General features: G+C 35.9%; 1 protein-coding gene and 1 long non-coding RNA gene across 2 annotated transcripts; one reads left to right on the plus strand and one right to left on the minus strand.

The window, feature by feature from the left end:
* Nucleotides 1-400: 400 nt before the first annotated feature.
* Nucleotides 401-1,159, minus strand: LOC128210674 (carbonyl reductase [NADPH] 2-like). Its single transcript, XM_052915024.1, has one exon. The coding sequence runs from the start codon at nt 1,157-1,159 to the stop codon at nt 401-403; it is 759 nt and encodes a 252-aa protein (XP_052770984.1).
* Nucleotides 1,160-1,874: 715 nt separating this feature from the next.
* LOC128212530 (uncharacterized) lies at nt 1,875-17,634 on the plus strand. Its single transcript, XR_008257471.1, has 4 exons — nt 1,875-1,949; nt 14,234-14,666; nt 16,894-17,025; nt 17,206-17,634. It is a non-coding gene; the product is annotated as an uncharacterized LOC128212530 (long non-coding RNA).
* Nucleotides 17,635-19,282: the final 1,648 nt, after the last annotated feature.

Raw genomic sequence — 19,282 nt, forward strand, 5'->3', positions numbered from 1 at the left:
AAAAACTCAGCATCGTATTGTGCTTTTAGGTTTATTCAGTGAAACATTTCCATTTGCAGAATTATACTCTCCACCTTAGTTTTAACGTTTTCATCAATTTTAGAGACGATAACATCAACAAACAAATATTGAAATGGCTTGAAACATTATTTCCAATTATCGTTTATTATTCCTCAACCCCTATACAACAGTTAATTTTTATGTTTACATATAGCATTAGTCGTATTTGTTTCGTATGTTGTGTATAAACGCAAAATACACTAGCGAGCATTGAACATGATTTATTTGTCGATATACTTCCTTTACTAAAAATACGTTATCAACATTTTATTAAAGTCGTTTCAAGCGGAACCAATGAAAATGTAAGTATTTATTAAGTGACTAGTTATAATCAGTGTCATCAGAGTTGGGTAATGAAGCTGGAGAGCATCCCACCGTCCACGACCTGAGTGGTTCCCGAAACCATGGATGACATGTCGCTCAACAGGTACATGATTGGAACAACCACTTCCGATACCTCCGGTACACGACCGCCCGGAGTCCGCGACGTGAACACTATGTCCAAAGGAGACCCTTCTTCTATATGCCTCTTGACATCGTCTGTAAGGACCAACGTTGGGTTGATAGAGTTTACTCGAATGTTGTGCGGTCCGAGCTCCAATGCAAACTGTTTCGTAATCATATCGAGCGCAGCCTTTGTAAAGCAGTATGGCAGCTGTCCAGGGTAAGCCACATGGGAAAGGACGCTAGATACGTTCACGAACGACCCTGGCCGACCTGCCTCTATCATCTTTTTTGCAACGACCTGCATAGTGTTTATCGCCCCGAACACTTGACAGTCCACAACCTTATTCATAAACTTCTTACTGCATTCCAGCACAGACGTTGATGGTAGGTCTGCTAGCCCCGCGTTGTTCACGACTCCATCCAGTACCTCAATACTCTCCAGCAAAGCCCTGGTTGCCTCCCAGTCTTCAAGATCCACGTTTAAGGGTACTACGGCAGGTAATTCTTGCACAAGAGTATCCAAGGGCTCCTTAGACCTGTTAAGCGCGTACACAATGCATTCCTCTTTGTTTAAAGCTTTAACAAGCTCTCGCCCGATACCTCGTCCTGCTCCCGTCACTAAAAACTTCTTGCCTTTCAAGTTCAGTGACATAATTATGAGTCAAATGTTCTTGCCACAATTGATGATCAAATTAGTTAATTCTGCCGTCGTGATAGCTTGCTTACACGCTTTAACTTGTCCGTCTATTCTTATAGATATGCATGCACATTATCTAACGTTGACCTAATTCCACTGATGTAAAGTATGAGTCACCTTATTGTGCGGCCGATCACGGCCGTGCTATTTGGTATGGCGTTGGTACCATGATGATTTTGAGAACAATTCTAGCCTTTCGATTGATTGTTTTTGCAAATGTTGTGAAATAACCATGTGAAATCTGTATTTTCTTATGAATGAATAATAATTCAATAACAAACAGTAAATAAAAGAGCCGATTCAGAAATACATTTAAAAGGATACATGTAATCAAAGCCGAAGGTTCCTCTAGTTTTTCTTTGGTCGAATGATCCTTTTGTTGTCATCGTCGGCGTGTTCGATTAAACACAGTAGGGTGTAATCATGGTAACATGGTAATCAAGTATCCTACTTATATCAAAGTATATAACACAAGGTATAGACAATAGTGAGTTATATTAGGTTCTGGTAGGACTGACTGTTATATAAGTATTTTTGTAAGGTTGGTTATAAAGAGAAAGTACCAAAGTCCTCGTCATAATTGAATCGAAGTCTCCTGTCGATCGTTACTACGCATGTGCGCAGAAGTTCTTCGAAGGGTCAGACGTTCTACATTTGTGTACCTATTTGCAGTTTATTTTAAAGGTTATACGTGTTTTTGTGTGTTATCAGTGTTAGAATATTACTGCTACTGAAACTAACACAGGTATATAATATTGATTTTTATTTAATTCATCTAATTTAAATTGAATTTTCGCGATTTTATAGTATGTAAACAAGCACAGTGACTTGGAGGGTATGTGCTGAATTTTGACCTCTACAAAATTTAGTGACATTTTACCTAAAATAAACCTAAAATATATATTTTTCTTCAGATTCATCAAACGGGGTATGAGTGACCCCTTTTTTGATGAAAAAAATCAAGGAAAAAGAAATATAATCTTTATAGAATACCTTATTGTCTTATTTCCTTCTCAGTCTCTTGGGTGGTAAACAAATTCCAAGAGTCAAAACTTGGAAAAATATGTTCTGACTCCTATGAACGTATTATTTATTTAATGCATGTTGAGTGAAACAGGAATTATGCATGTATTACTCGTTATGTAACCCTATGCATCCTTGTCAGACTCATATGCACCATCGATTGTTTTATAGTTGCAACAACATATTTGTACTTTCGGTTTCACTTTCAAGTTTTTCATATTTTTTCCTAAAGTAAACAAAAACATTCAACGTCCCTATCTCAATATTGTAACATAGTCATTGTTTTTTATTTTTCATTAATCACATAACAATAAAACTCTTTTGTTATAGAACTATACACTGACAACGATTTACGCAGTTCTTCTTTCACTTCCATTAAAATTGACAATAAGTAAGCGTGCACCTGTTTCCGCGCTTTTTAGATCATGTGCTACGAAAAATCTTTATTCCTTTCTGTTACACATTAAGAACGAACACAAATTTCATTAATTTCATATAAGACAAGATATAAAAATACAAAATATAATTTAGCATTGTTGTTTTTCAAACCATCGTACTTAGCGAAAAAGCCGAAGATATCCGTTAATTTGCATAATGGGCGGAGTTTATAATTACGTCATTAGTTTGAGTTGGTAACGGTCAGATTCAAGGTTGATAATCACTTGTCACTTCGGCAGTTAATTGCTTTTGACTTTAATTGATTAAACAAACATTTAGAGCTTGCCTTGCTGCTCCTTTCAAATGATACCGACTCTTGCACTGAAATTATCCCGGGTTAAAACTGACGCATTGCACAAATTAATGATGTTTTAATTCCGGGTCATTTACGATTTCTGTGCGTCAAAACCGAGTCAATTGAAAGCCCTGAATTTATGTTGTAAACATAGGTTAGTTAATTAAATTAACAAGAAACACCTTTGACACATAATTAATAAACAACAGATTTTTCCCTAAAATTGTTGCCAGACACGCGGGCCTACAATATACATGCGATTGCCGGACCTCGCCATTTATTACCGGCGGGAGCCGAGGTCCGACGAACTTTCGTACAGACTACAGATGAGTGTGACGAGTATGACATGTGTACTAATGCATCCAAAGTGCAGTCAAAAAATGTACATTCTGATCCATTATCTGAGCATTCATATTGTGGTATGAAAGGTTGTAAGCGTAAAAGTCAAACAAGTAAAGGAACACAGTGTGAAGTGCTGCTTGTTGATGAGGCACTAAGAGTTGATGAAAAAATTTCAAATGGCGTAAATGACAGTTCTGACTGTTTGATTTGCAAGTTGTTCTTTACCTTTCGAAATAGCTGCATTTTGTGATGTTACCACAAGAGAAAATTGTTCTTTAGCAAGTAGCAATTCCCAACCAGTTTTCAGGCTTGATTTGTATGGCACACAATGTCTGTATGAAGAGTATATTCGGAAATGCCCTTGCCACTACTGTCATTGTTGTGATCGCATTCTCTTCCTAAATCAAGTATTTCACTTAGGCAATGGACATTGCAATTTCTTAGACTTTGACTGCAATACAGACCTTTGCTGTACCTGTTGTTCTTGTATTCGAAGTGGCAAAATACCTTCTTTGTCCTCACAGCATAACTTTTTAGGCGTTGAAAGTATACCAAATGAGATAAAGAAACTAACGCACCTTGAAAAAAAGTTATTGGCTCTTATCCAAATTTGTATGACAGTTATTTTACTACCTGGAGGCCAGTTTGCTGAACGTGGATTGATCGTTAATCTGCCAAGAGATATTTTGCCTGTAATGGAACAGTTGTCAGGATTAGATCATATGTGTTTGATTAATTTTGAGTCTGGTAATGCTATAGGTTCAACATGTGGTTTTTTAGTCGCTCCCATCAAGGTCATGCATGCGTTCACTTGGCTTAAATCTAACAACATGCTTTTCAAAAATGATTCATGTATCACAATGCCAAATATGGAGACTATAGTGGACAATTTCTTTCTACCTCTGATCTGCAACAAGGAATGTCCTGCAAATGTCGACTGTTTTGAACATATTACACTTGCACCTGTTGACTGCAATACTGTGGCCAATGATACTGTTCAATCTGTGATTACTACCAACAGACCAGTAATTTCCATTCCACATAATACAAACACACCAGTATCTGTGTATGAAATACCTTATGGGGAAGAAAAGGCATTTCCATGGCTTTTTTCACATGGTAAATTCGGTTTCAGTTATCCAAGACAACAAAAAATACGGCCTAGTATGTACTTCATATATCGGTTGTATAATCGTCTTGGATTTTGGCGAAAAGACATGTATCATATTTGCTTCACGCGGCTGTTTCATATGACAAACTTTGCCTAAGACAACAGATAGGAGTCTGCATGAAAATGTACAAAGGTTCACGTGATGGCGATTCCATGCGACGAACAACAGCAGCTGATGTTCAAATGGGTCAGGTACAAACCCTGACATTATGCAAGACTCTTATATGTTTATGAAACAAACACGAGGAACTGTAGCATACTTTTGTAATGCTCTGTATAATTTATTGGCTATGTTTCGAAGTTTGGGCCCACCCACTCTTTTCATGACTCTCTCTGCAGATGATATACACTGGCCTGAGTTAGGCATGACTCTTGAAGAAATGACTTACGATGATGCTGTAAAGAAGAAATCTTTTTACACAAGCATGAGATCAGATCCCTTGATGAAAGCAATTCATTTTGATCGTCGGTTTACTGCATTACTCAAGTTTGTTATCAATGGCCCTTCTAAACCATTGGGAATTGTTAAAGACTTTTTTGCACGAGTCGAATTTCAAAACGGGTTCTCCCCATTATCACATTTTTCTTTGGATTACAGATATACCTACAGATTTGAATGCGAACACCAACAAATTGATTCTGAAGTACTGTGAAATCATTAATGTTCGTGGGCATGAAATTTCGTGGTTTGCCGAAAAAAAACAATTTCGTGGGTACAGTACACTCAACGAGTTAGACCCACTTTCCTAGCTCACTCCGAGGGATAAAGTCGATGATCGCGGGTTTCCTCCGAGGGTAAAACTGTTGCCGTCGCTAAAATCCCCCCTGAGTTCCTCCGAGTGGCTGGCTTACCGCCGAGTTTAATATGAAAGATAGCGTTGAGAATCGTCCGAATTATGATCCCGCAGCGGAACTCCGAGTCTAATCAGATAACCAAGAAATCATTCTTGTTTAAAAGTTATTTATTTTTATGCTTATCCACATTGTTAAGCGTAAAAGATTCTTACCAGTACATGTACCAACGTTTAATTTGTATTTATGTCCGTAAACACCAATTGAATATTGTCTTGAATTATAAACATTGAATCATTAAAGTATATCCACTAAGTTATTGCATCATAAAGCAGCCGACTATTTACATGATTCTGAACCATGACCTCTTACGTCAAGCGCGTGATCAATACAATGTAGAATATACTATTTATTATTGGTGGTTAAAAATAGCTATGATGTTTACTGGAATTTTCCACAGAAAATGAGGCAAGAAGGCCTTCAAAACCATGCGCTGTGAATTTTGAACACATGTTTGACCTCCTGATTTTCCGAAAATGTGTAACCTAGATTTTCTCGGAAGAAATGTGTTTATCAGTCATTAGCAAAAACACGTTTATAAGATGCATGTGCAACTAGTGAAATACGACTGCATTCTTGTGGTAAGCTAACTTCATGCAAAACGGGCGGAGGAAAAATAATAATAGCAATTTACTGGAGCCGTCGTTATCGGTTGAAAATTTTAATAAAATAAATATAACTGTAGCATAGATTCTTATCTAGTGTCCGCAGAGTTTCACGGAGTTAACTCCTCCGAGGAACGCCGAGTTCGTTATTTTTCGGTCGACTGATCACCCTCCGAGGGCCTTAAATTCAAACTCCGAGGAACGCGGACAGTCGATAAAATTATTGTGTTGGCCGCGATAGCAAAAATCTGTGGAGGGAAACGGAAAGTGGGTCTAACTCGTTGAGTGTACTGTACTTGAATTCGTGGATTTTCATTTTTGAAAAAAACAACAACCGAAGATGCGATCGTCTGCATAATATCCACGCGCTGGCCCGTGATTTCCGCCTTCTACGTCACTCGGTTTATGACACTCGCTAATGTGGTACAACATGCCAATTAGTGCATATACTCATGTCACTTATCGATTTAATTGGGAATAAAGGTAATAAAAGAAGATGTACCCTGATCATAAATACAGATAGGGGAAGCTATTGAATACCAATTAAGAATTTTGCAAACTGTGAAACCACCGAAAAAGGTGTGTATTGTCACGTTCAGTGCTTAGTAACCTTCAATGTACTAGTAATCGATTAATTATTTCATTAAATAAAAAAATCGAGTATGGACACTCATCACGCACATCTTGTAAACTTGGAGATTTTCATTAACAGCACACGTTTAACCACGTGCTTATAACTGTCATTTGCTGCATAAAACACATTTAATTGATTTGGTTCATTATTTGTTAAGCCCTTCCCTAAATTTGCCACGAATTGGACGTGGAAAATGGGTGGCAGTTGGTGTAGTATTGGAACGGGTGGCAATTGGTGTAAAACGATGAAAAACAGAAGAAAATGGGACTTTGATCTAATTTTTCACCATTTTCCACCAAATGCCACCCCAATGTGGCAGTTGGTGGAGTATTGGAACGTTTTCCACCAAATGCCACGTGGCAATTTTTTTCACCAAATGCCACCCCAACGTGGCAGTTGGTGGAGTATTGGAACGTTTTCCACCAAATGCCACGTGGCAAATTTTTCCACCAAATGCCACCCCAACGTGGCAGTTGGTGGAGTATTGGAACGTTTTCCACCAAATGCCACGTGGCAGTTGGTGGCAAATTTTTCACCAAATGCCACCCCAACGTGGCAGTTGGTGGAGTATTGGAACAATTTTCCATCAAATGCCACGTTCAGTTTCTTTGATCTTTTTTTCACCAAATGCCATGCCAATGTGGCACTTGGTGGAAATTACGTGGCACTGGGTGGAAATAAAATCATGGGATTATGAAGTATGCATACAACAACCTAAGAACAAAAAAAAACACATTTCTTTGCAGCCATTTAGTTTCATATGTACACAAAATTACAAAGGATCACAGTTGATGGTGAAAAGCTGTCTGCATTTCTACATTTGGAGAAATCCTGAAAACAGTTTTAGTATTATTTATTTTGGAGGTTTCATTTTAGCTATCATTATTCAAAATATATTTTAAAATTAGAGGCATTAATAAAATGACAACATTAAAAACATACTCTTAAATATGTTTCTTCAGCTTTGGGCCTAACCAGATTAATACCAAGTATTACAACAAAATGATATACCATAACTAAATATAGAATCCAGCCTCATACATTGAATCATTGCAAATATGTTTTACAAGAGCACTCGTCTGTTGTATTAGCAATGACAATACAGGTAAATAGTTAATTTAACTACCGGTTTTGGTATTTTGAATATTGAAATGCCAATAACCTGTTTCTTTTCTTTAGTGATGCACATCTGGTTGTTGTTTTCTGCAAGTTTGGCTATACTTCTTCTGCTATAGAAGTCCTCTATTCATATTTCTTTCTGAAAAAGGGATCATTTTAATATATCTGTTCAATATAACAGGGTTTGCCTCACAGAAGAATGCTATTTGTTCTACAAATGTCTTTGGAAACATGTGTACACCAAGATTCACTTGAATATCTTTATTTTTTCAAAATCATGTAGCCAACAACATGAATAACACCAAGGTTTTGTCAATACCTCAACAATTTCTCTTAAAAACACACACACCCTTTAGATCATATACATCTTTTCTTGACTGGCATTTAATATTGTTTATCTCACCCTTTATAGCACTTAGCACTTTTAAATAAGTATTAGCTAATATATTATGATAAAACTATGAGGTTAGTCATCATTTAAAGTTATTGTAAAATTCAAATATTTACCAAAAAGGTCTTAGAATCTTGTCCAAGTACATTGTCATTGTTATGGGGGGTTTTGTCTGGAAAAAAATGTGTATAACATTTTTTTATACATCTTCAACTTCATTGTACAAATTGAATGATACTTTTTAAACTTAGTACATTCCTTGACTAAGTATTTGTCAATTCTTTTGGAATAATTTAGTTAAACATACTTGACAGTACATGCATGAAGCTTATCTTTACCTTTGGGGAAATAGCAACAGAGCACATGTACACAGAAAACTTAGTTTAACTCATCATTATCATGATCATGATAATCATCATCACATTGTAGTTTTTATCATCATCATCATCATCATCATCATCATCATCATCATCATCATCATCATCATCAAAAACAACATGTTGTTGTTGTTGTTGTCACCACCACCACAATCATCATGATCACTATCACCACCACCACAATCATCATCATCACCAATACCACCACAGTCATCATATTCACCAACACCACAATGAACTACCAACAACACCACAATTGTCAAAATCAACCACCACCACCACCACCACCACAATCATCATAATCACCACCACCACCATCATCATAATTACCACCACCACCACCACCACCATCATAATCATCATCATCAAATTAAGAACCACCAACATCATAATCATCATCAATAGAACCACCAACATCATAATCATCATCAATAGAACCACCAACATCGTAATCATCACCAATAAAACCACCAACATGATGAAGAGTAGTAGGACATGTAGTTATAGTAGTAGTGGGAGAAATCCCCAAAAGTAGTATTACCAGTTAGTTTTAAATAGTAGCATATGTAATGATGCTAAAACAGCAGCATGAACAGCAACTGTCGTAAATGCTATTCCCATTCCATGATGATAAGTAATGGTTCCATTTTACAGAACTCTTACTTTTTCACCAAATGCCACCCAAAAAATTAACTAAGTTCAGTTTTTCACCAACTGCCATATGAAAAATTAACTAAGTCCAACTTTTTCACCAAGTGCCACATGAAAAAAAAAACTGAGTTCAATTTTACACCAACTGCCACCTCCAGTTGGGTGGAAATTTCATGGCAGTTGGTGGAATTCTTGATATTCCACCAAGTGCCACCCATTTTCCACCAAGTGCCACCCATTTTCCACCAAATGCCACCCAAATCCATGGCATTTGGTGGAAGTTGGTGGCAAATTTAGGGAAGGGAAGGCAGTTATAATATATTAACAGAATAATGATCGTAAGTTATACAGTGAGACAGGTTTTAACTCTGTATACTGCGACCTCTGTTAAGAATATACTAGAGTATATGTACGTAACAAGGCAATTGAAAAAGTGAATAAAGGGTTTATATTAATTTCGTGGAATCTTGAATTCGTGGATCACCCAACCCACGAAAACCACAAACATTAATGCCCCACGAACATTAATGATTTCACAGTATGTTGAGAAAACTGTTCACACACATATTCCTAGTGAAATAGATGACCCATTCTTGCATAATTTGGTTGTGAAACTGCAAACACACTGTCATTCTAAATATTGTATGATTAGTCAGACAGACCTCCTTGTCGATTTGGTTTCCCCAAAAAGGAATGTTACAAATCACACATATTGTCAAGAATAACAGCTGTGAAGAATAGAGACCTCAATTTTATGAAACATACAGGCCTAAAAATGCTACATATATATTAATGCTTACAATCCAGTTGTGCTTCGACACTGGCGAGCTAACATGGACATTCAAATGATCAATGATGCTGATGGTGCTGCATATTATGTTTGTCACTACCTTTGTAAATCTGAACCAGATGAACTTCCCTGTGCGCTTGGTAACCTCATAAACACTGTGTTTCGCGACAATCCAAATATGTCAACCTTTCAACGCCTATGGAATATAGGTATTTGTGTATAGAAGCATAGGAGATTGTCGGCTCAAGAGGCTGCATTCAGATTGAGTAATCTTAATCTTTTGCAGAGTTCCCGATCAATTGTGATGTTAAATACAAGGCCAAAAGAAATACGATTTAGGATGCTGAAACCTATAACTCAACTACAAGATAAAGATGACGATGACACAGACATTTTCATGAACAATATGATTGATTATTATACAGCACGACCGTCAAACATGGAAATGGTCTCATTACTCTACTTTGCATCATGGTACATCAAATGTCCACCTTCAAAAAACGTCGTTGTCAAGAACGATTTTACATCGAAAAATACAATATATGGCTTAGGAAGAAAACTATACTCAATTGTACGGTTTCCTATGTTTTCAGTATCTTCTGATAACTACTACTTCACTTTACTTATGCTTTTACTTCCATTTCGAAATGAATGTGAATTAATTGATGATTATTCTTCTGCTAAGGAAGCCTTCATTGCAAAAAATGCCTTACTGGATCATAGCATGGAGATGTACAACAACTTCCTGGCACAAGTAGAAAACAGTATCAGACGCATTCGTTTTGCACAGGATGAATTAAATGATGAACCCATTAATTCCATTCCAGCAGATATTGATTTTGGAATACATGCACCTTCGTCCAATTCTCATGTTAGTTGGCAGGACATGGACATTGACAAATTGTTTCGTTCCATTATCATCAGGTCACATCATGTCTCATGAATGAGACTGAGTTTCAAACACATTTAAAAACATTAACAAATTGCCAACAAAGAGCTTTGGATATTGTCCGACAACATATGGGTACTCAACATAATGGTCCTCTTAGAATCTTTATTACAGGAAGTGGTGGTGTTGGCAAGTCTTTCTTACTGAAAATGATAGTTGCATACTTGCAGCTTTACACATGTCAGAGACCAGGCGTTGACCCTGTCAAATGTTGTTCACCCACTGGCACTGCAGCACGACAAATTAATGGTCATTCTTTACTTGGAATTCCAGTAGTCAAATATCTCAACTATGGTAGTCTTTCCCCATTCCAGTTAAGGTCGTTGCAATTGAAGCTCATAGGTGTACACACAATAGTTATTGATGAAATCAGCATGCATGGTAAGCGATCGCATTTTTACATTTATTAGTAGACGGCTTGGTGAAATTGCCGGAAATAGCTTTCTTTTTGGAGGATTTTATACAATTTTGTTTGGTGATTTTTTCCAAATTTGTCCAGTTTGTGGTTCATATGTTTTTACAAACAGAATTATATAACTTTGGGATTTGTTTCAACCTGTATTCTTACGGGCCAATGTTCGACACAGTTCAGATCCTACTTATGGACAGCTTCTTAATAGAGCTAGAGTTGGTATGTTGACTAAAAGTGATGTAACATTGTTAAAAAGTCGACTGTCTACATGTTTGCCTTCTGCTGGACTATGCATATATATACCCATTAAGGTCAAATGCTCTTTGCCAACATTTATCTTCAACGATGCATACAGTTACAGCTTAACATTATTTCTCATCTGACAATAACCATGCAGGTGCTCCGTGCTCAACTGATTTCATTCCTGAAGATGACAGAGATGCTGGTAACTTGCCACATCATTTTCAGTTTTCTGTTTGTTCAAGAGTGATGCTTCTTTGCAACTTAAATGTCTTTCGTGGACTGGTAAATGGAGCTATGGGTACAGTATTAGAAATAGAAACTAACATTGACAATAGCATAAGAACCATTCTAGTCATATTTGATAACATAGTTGGATTAGTTAATAATTCGGGTGCAAGCGATCAATGTCCTGTGGAAATTAAAGAAATAGAGCATAAGTTTTTATTTGGTGGAAGATCTATTGTTCGCAGAGCTTTTCCATTGAGCATAAGTTGGGCATGTACAATTCACTAAGTTCAAGGCATGACTACCAATGAATGTTGGGTGGACCTAGGATCATCAGTTTTCCAACCTGGAATGGCATATGTTGCTTTAAGTAGAGTAAGAAGCTTACATTGTTTGCATTTAATTCGATTTAACCCAAATGTCATACATGCAGATGACCGTGTACTTGAAGAATATGAACGACTACGTGAAAAGTCACAACATTAACTAATATTTCATTATGCTGCACTCTCACAGAGTGACTGTTTTTGACAACTTTTTTATTTTTTGTCTTGGATTGAGCCAATTTTTGTGCACATGTTTGGAAACCAGTGATATAAGACTGCTTACAAATGATCACATCGCAGTTTCTCATATTTCTGTGAAAATTGATGTTTTATGTCTAAAAGCGTTACTTACGCTTTAAGAAAAATGAAATTTTTTGACAGTTTTTCAAACAATGGGGCTCTGTTTTATCTTGAGTAATCTTATATGACTGAATTGAAAGCATTGATGCAAAACTCAGCTGAATCTTAGTCAGAATTTTTAAAAATGTCAAAACTGTCAATCTGTGAGAGTACAGCTTTAACATCTGTTCACAATATCATACTATTAACCATGTCAGAATTTGCTTCTTTTGTTTGAACTATAGCAGGGTTTCTTCAATTTGTTTTAGGAATAAAACCCATTATATCATACTATTAACCATTTCTAAATTTGCTTCTTTTGTTTCAACTATAGCAGGGTTTCTTCTAGTCGTTTTAGGAATATAACCCATTCTCACATCTAATTGCGAATTTTTAGGCATAAATATAAAAAAAAACTGTGGTATAAGTACAAATATTTAACCTTTAAAGCTGCACTCTCACAGATTGACCATTTTGACAACTTCTTTTTAATTTTTTTCTTCAAATAGGCCAATTTTTGTGCAAATGCCTCAAAACCAGTGATATAAGACTGCTGACAAAATATAAAATCACAGTTTTTCATATTTACATTCAAAAATTTATGTTTTATGGCTAAAAGCATTACTAACAATTTAAGAAAAATTTTCAGCAGTTTTTCAAACAATTGCGATCTGTTCTATTGTAAGTAATCTTATATGACTAAATTGAAGACATTGATCTTAAAATCAGCTGATTCTGACTCAAAAATTTAAAACTGTCAATCTGTGAGTGTACAGCTTTAAACATTAAGCATGAATTGGTCTTTGAATAACATTTTATTACTAGTTTTTTAAAAGGTTATTCAGGATAAAAGTCTCCGACTTGGTCAACCTTTGTCCAAACTTCTTTTTTTTGCATTGGATACATAACTGAATAAAACAAATTACTAATGCTTTGCATTTTGTTCGCTTCAACTTTAACCATGATTGCAATAAATACATTCTTTAACATTTCCCTACATTTTTTCAACTTAACAATTACTTATATTTACATGCGTTAATGTTTTCAATATTACAACTGATTTCTGTATCTTTAAAGATATTTCTCAATTATTTTGTAATGTAAAACTGGACATGTATATTTCAGTTATCAAACACACTATTTTCAGAATTTCACAAGTTTCACCCATGCATTAAAATATGCCTCATCGTTTATCAATACAGCTTCTTGATTTCAAAACACATATATTTTCAACATCTCTTTGACCTGTTTTGCTCTCATTTGCAAATGTTTGGCTGACTGCAATTATTATAACCATGCTTTTTCCAACAAATGATTTCACTACTTAAAATTTGCTCAATTCAACAGCTTCACACTAAGTGACATGCAATGCTTTATAAATGCCAAATTCCCATTATCTTTGTCATAAATTCAGCTAAATTTCTAAATTGCTAAAACCTGTGCTACAACTACTGCATATAGAGGTAAGTTTTGGTTGCATGCCATCCATTCATGTTATCATTCATGTTATGTGTATATGTTTAGTGAGAAGAAAATAGTGCACACAATATATTGCAAATCACTCCACTTATATTGTAAAATATTATTAATAAGAACAAAACATAACACCGCATTCAAACAATTTATTACAAAACAGTTCATTTCAATTTTTCGCAGTGAACAAATAATGTGTGACAATTTTTGTAATTTGCTTATCCTCCACACAAAATACACTCATTCTTACTTCAACTCGCTTGCTGTAGTGAAATTATTTTTATTTTCAAACGTTCTTGTAATATTGTAACTTATGTATATATGACTTGCCCATACTATTCCTCTATTGTAGAAGAGGTACTTTCTTTTTACAGCATGGATTTCAAGATCCTCCCATTAAGAGAGGCACTGGATCTGCCAGTTGAATCAACAGCCAGCATAGCAGTCCAGGTGCTTACATGCAGTGAAATCCAGTCATATAAGAATCGGCAGCAAGAAGAAAGACGGTTCTTCACTGTTGAAGTAGCAGACAGCACAGCAAGCACAGATGTGCGATGATTCATGCTAAAGCATCTTGAAAACTTCAAGCCTGGCAGTAACGTCTTGTTACAAAATCTGCTCAGAAAATCTGGAGAGTAGCCTTCCTGGGCTATCAGTACAACAAAAGTTGTGCAGTGGGCAAATGTTGTCGTGCCAGATAACATCAAACAGGCAGCGCGCAACAAAACTCCGACAAAATCTGTCATGAATCTCAGCGAAGCTCTCAATGCAACTTCACCATCCAATGTCATTGGAAAAGTTCTTATGGTATGATTCATATCTCTTGCATAATTTTAGTACTGGGATTATGTTAGAATTTCTTTATTTCTACAAGTACAAATGACTTTGTGAAACGGTCTTTAATTGAGATCGTATACATTTTGCTATTAACTTAGTATTAAAGCTGCACTCTCACAGATTGACCATTTTGCCAACTTTTTTATTTTTAGCTCACCTGTCACTTTGTGACAAGGTGAGCTTTTGTGATCGCCTTTTGTCCGGCGTCCGGCGTGCGGCGTGCGTTGTGCGTCGTCCGTCAACAATTTACTTAAAAGACATCTCCTCCTTAACCGCTGGGCCAATATTAATAAAACTTCATAGGGATGTTCTTTGGGTGGTCTTCTGTCAAAGTTGTTCAAAGAATTCAATTCCATGCAGAACTCTGGTTGCCATGGCAACCAAAAGGAAAAACTTTAAAAATCTTCTTCTCCCAAAGCACAAGGCTTAGGCCGTTGATATATGGTAGCTAGGATCACCAAATGGTCCTCTACCAAGATTGTTCAAATTATGGCCCTTGGGTCAAAATTGGCCCCGCCCCGGGGGGTCATGGGTATTCTCTATATGTTTATAGTGAAAACTTAAAAAATGTTCTGCTTTGAACTTACTTGGCCTAGAGCTTAGATATTTGTCATGATTCATCGTCTAGTGGACACAAATTTGTACAAATTATGGCCCTGGGGTCAAAATTGGCCCCGCTCCGGGGGGTCATGGGTATACTTGATATGTTTATAGTTAAAACTTCAAAAATCTTCTCCTCTTAACTTACTTGGACTAGAGCTTAGATATTTGGCATAATTCATCGTCTAGTGGACCTTTACAAAGATTGTTCAAATTATGGCCCTGGGGTCAAAATTGGCCCCGCCCCTGGGTGGTCATGGGTTTTCTCTATATGTTTATAGTAAAAAAAATCAAAAATCTCCTCTGAACTTATGTTGCTTAGAGCTTAGATATTTGGCATAATTCATCGTCTAGTGGACCTTTACAAAGATTGTTCAAATTATGGCCTTGGGGTCAAAATTGGCCCCGCCCCGGGGGGTTAGGGTATTCTCTATATGTTTATAGTTAAAACTTCAAAAATCTTCGCTTCTGAACTTACTTGGACTAGAGCTTAGATATATGGCATGATTTATCGTCTAGTAGACCTCTACAAAGATTGTTCAAATTATGGCCTTGGGCTCAAAATTGGCCCCACCCCCTTGGGGGGTCATGGGTTTTCTCTATATGTTCTCTAAACTTCAAAAATCATCTCCTCTGAACTTACGTTGCTTAGAGCTTAGATATTTGGCATGATTCATCGTCTAGTGGAACTCTACAAAGTTTGTTCAAATTATGGCCCTGGGGTCAAAATTGGCCACACCCCGGGGCTGATGGGTTTTCTCTATATGTGTTATAGTGAAAACTTAAAAAATCTTCTCCGAACTCACAAAGACAAGTAACGTCTTAATTTAAACTGGATAACATATTTAGTACACATACCAATTTTCAATATGGGCCACATACAACAATTAATAACAAATATACATATATAGATACACACGTAAAATCAAGTAGTGACAAGAGCTTAGATATTTGGCATGATATATCATCTAGTTGACTTGTACCAATATTGTTCAATCTTTGGCCCTGGGGTCAAAAAATGGCCCCACCCGGGCGGTCATGGGTTTCCTTATATATGTATATGATGAAAACTTAAAAAATCTTCTTCTCCGAAACCAAAAGGCGAAGGCCTTAGATATTTGGTATGAAGCATTGTTTTTGGACCACTATTAAGATTGTTCAAACTTTAGCCCTGGGGTCAAAATTGGCCACGCCCCGTGTTCATAGGCTTAGGTTTTCAATATTTGTATATAATGGAAGAATGTGCAATATATGACAGGTGAGCGATTCATTGCGGCCGTGCACCATCCTTTGCTGCACTCCGTGCAGCTTTTCGTACTTGTATATTTATCAATGCACTAAATTGACTATATATTTAAGGTGCACAGCGATCTTTCCATTCCTAGGGGATAATAATTTATAATGGTTATTAAAACCAATTCCTGGGACATATCCAATATTGGTCTTTGTCTGTCTGTCTGTTCAAAAAAAGCAGAATGACGTTTGGTACTTTATTTAAACACTGAAGTTGATTATAATACCTTATTATGTAAAAGAAAGCTTGTGTTAAAACAATTGGTATTATATCATAATATAAACAACATGTTTATTTATTCAGACCAAATGGAGGCAGCACACATCCTTTGTGGATTGATGACCTTGGCAAAGTGGTTATATTCTTTGACTGGTTGGAGAACACCAAGTGACCCCTGAAGTCCATTCCAAACTTGAGGAAATATCATCACTTCAGGTATAACAAAAGTATTATAGACTGTATCACTGCCTGTGTATGTATATCTATGAACATAAGTCAAAAACAATTTTAGATATTTTGTCCATTTTATTCAGATGTGAGTTTTGATGTTCAAGTTAATTTGCATAATTTATTCCAAACACTAAGTAATGTACATATATGAACATTATTTTGCAGAACCAGTGAGTGAATTCATGAGAGAGCATGCCAAGGACAGTGAGATTGAAGTTAAAATTGACAAGCCCACAACAATGGCTTTTCCATGGAGAGTACCCTGAACGCAACCAACTAAAAGGACTTAATGCAAAAAGGCTCTGATCCCTTAAATAAGTGAAAAAACTAATATACTGATATGTGATCTTTATAAACTAATTATAAGATTTGAGAATGAGCCCGTTACTGAGCTGATGAAAACGTGTATCAATTTTTTATTGACAATTATTTATTCAATAGAAACATGTTCATGTGAAATGAAGCTACCAGTGATTTTGAGTGGTTTTAGCAAATGAGTGATAGAAGGGTGCTACACCCTGTCTTTTGTTGGTAGAGCCCCTCTGCCATAATGGAGACCACTATATGATTATTATTAATACAAACTTAAAACAATCTGGCAGTTGAAGCCTATAAATGCTTGAATTGAAGACATATATAATATTGTTTGTCAATATTAGTTACTTCACAGCCTGATAAAATGTACCTTAGCAACCTTTCAGATTTTCTTCAATATCTTTATTTTTAAAACCTTCTTGAACCCTATAAACATTTTCAGCTTTTACTTTTACCTATGAAGAAGCATCGAAAATATAATTTGTCATGTACTATGCAGGGATAATTCTATGTCAGATTTTCAATGGGAGAATTGCTCCCATTTGTCCAAAATTGGTGAGAGAATTTTAAATTCAGTGAGATTTTTTTATAATACATGGATAACGCAGTGATAAAACAATGCATAACAGTAACATGTTTCATAAATATCAATATATTTACAAATTTACAATATATAGGTATATAGATATAATATATACACTTGTTTGACTAGAAGGAAACACTTGTTAACAGTTCAGACAGCATGAACATTCATACTCCTTATATTTGAGCAAAAAATAGGATTAAGCCATTTTTGCTGAAAGGTGCATTGACTTTTTTGGGAGATGAAGGCTTTCCATTGTTGTTTTCATCTGAACCTGGTATTTTATTTTGGTCCAGAGGCTTTTTTCAAGAAATGCAAACAACATTTTCTGATTAGACATTTTGACGCTTCCGATATTGTAGACGCATTTAAAATGCAGTTGTAACCCGCGTAAAGGAATGACGTCACCATTACGTCATATGTACTTCCGTTTTGTGGAAAATTCTCAATAAAAAAAAATGTTCTTATGATTGATAGACATGTTTTCACATGCTCAATACACTGTAAATCAAAACTATTATTATTCCTGAAACTTTTATAAGTATCTATTCTTGCTTGATTTATCATTTAGAGTAGAGATTAAAGCATAAACCGCTGCCCTATAGTTGAAAGGTCATTTTGGAAGAACTGTCATGGCGGACGGTGCAATTTTTAGAGTTTGTTTTTCAAGTGGAGTGACTTTTCTTAGGAATAACTTGACCCCCCTTTTTTATTGGCTTAAAATATAATTTAAAGCTTGTACTTTAAGAATATATGTGGTTATCATAGCCTGCATTCGCTCGCAATGCCTTTAAATGTTGTCTTAAAATTATAATTTTACATTGAATTATATAGGGAAAAACAATGGTGGTGTGTAACTTAAAAGGGACCAAACTGCTTTGTTTAAAAAGTCTTATTTTTGGTAAGAAATGTATTGCGTTTCATTATTTCTGGCAAGTTTTTACAATTAAATGCATTTATCTTGTCCGGTTGATCAAAATATGCTATTTCCTGGTTTTCACATCTTTCGCCTATTTTTTTTTTTTAAAATGAGTCCTCTGCAATCTTACGAGCACTGAAAATGTCCAAATTTGGTGAAAATTTGACTGCGAGAACTTAAAATGTGTGCAAAGATGTGAAGAACTGCCCCATTTGATGCTTAGAATGCCATTTCAGTCAAGGTTCAGTTGAAAAACCTCAAAGAATGGCATTTTGGGCCAAAACGCCTTAGAAAATACAGACGCACAGGCACTTGGGTGACAGGCAGTGAAACTGGAAAACCTGACACAGACTATCAGATTGAGCTAGCTTTGGGTGTATTTATGTATGAAGGACTAATCGAAAGTGTTTTTCATAAAAAATGCA

The sequence above is a fragment of the Mya arenaria genome, chromosome 12 (genome assembly GCF_026914265.1).
Source record: "Mya arenaria isolate MELC-2E11 chromosome 12, ASM2691426v1".
NCBI classification, from domain to species: Eukaryota; Metazoa; Mollusca; class Bivalvia; order Myida; family Myidae; genus Mya; species Mya arenaria.

Coding starts and splice junctions, on each gene's coding strand:
- LOC128210674 (XM_052915024.1), bottom strand. CDS start 1,159: ATGTCACTGAACTTGAAAGGCAAGAAGTTTTTAGTGACGGGAGCAGGA.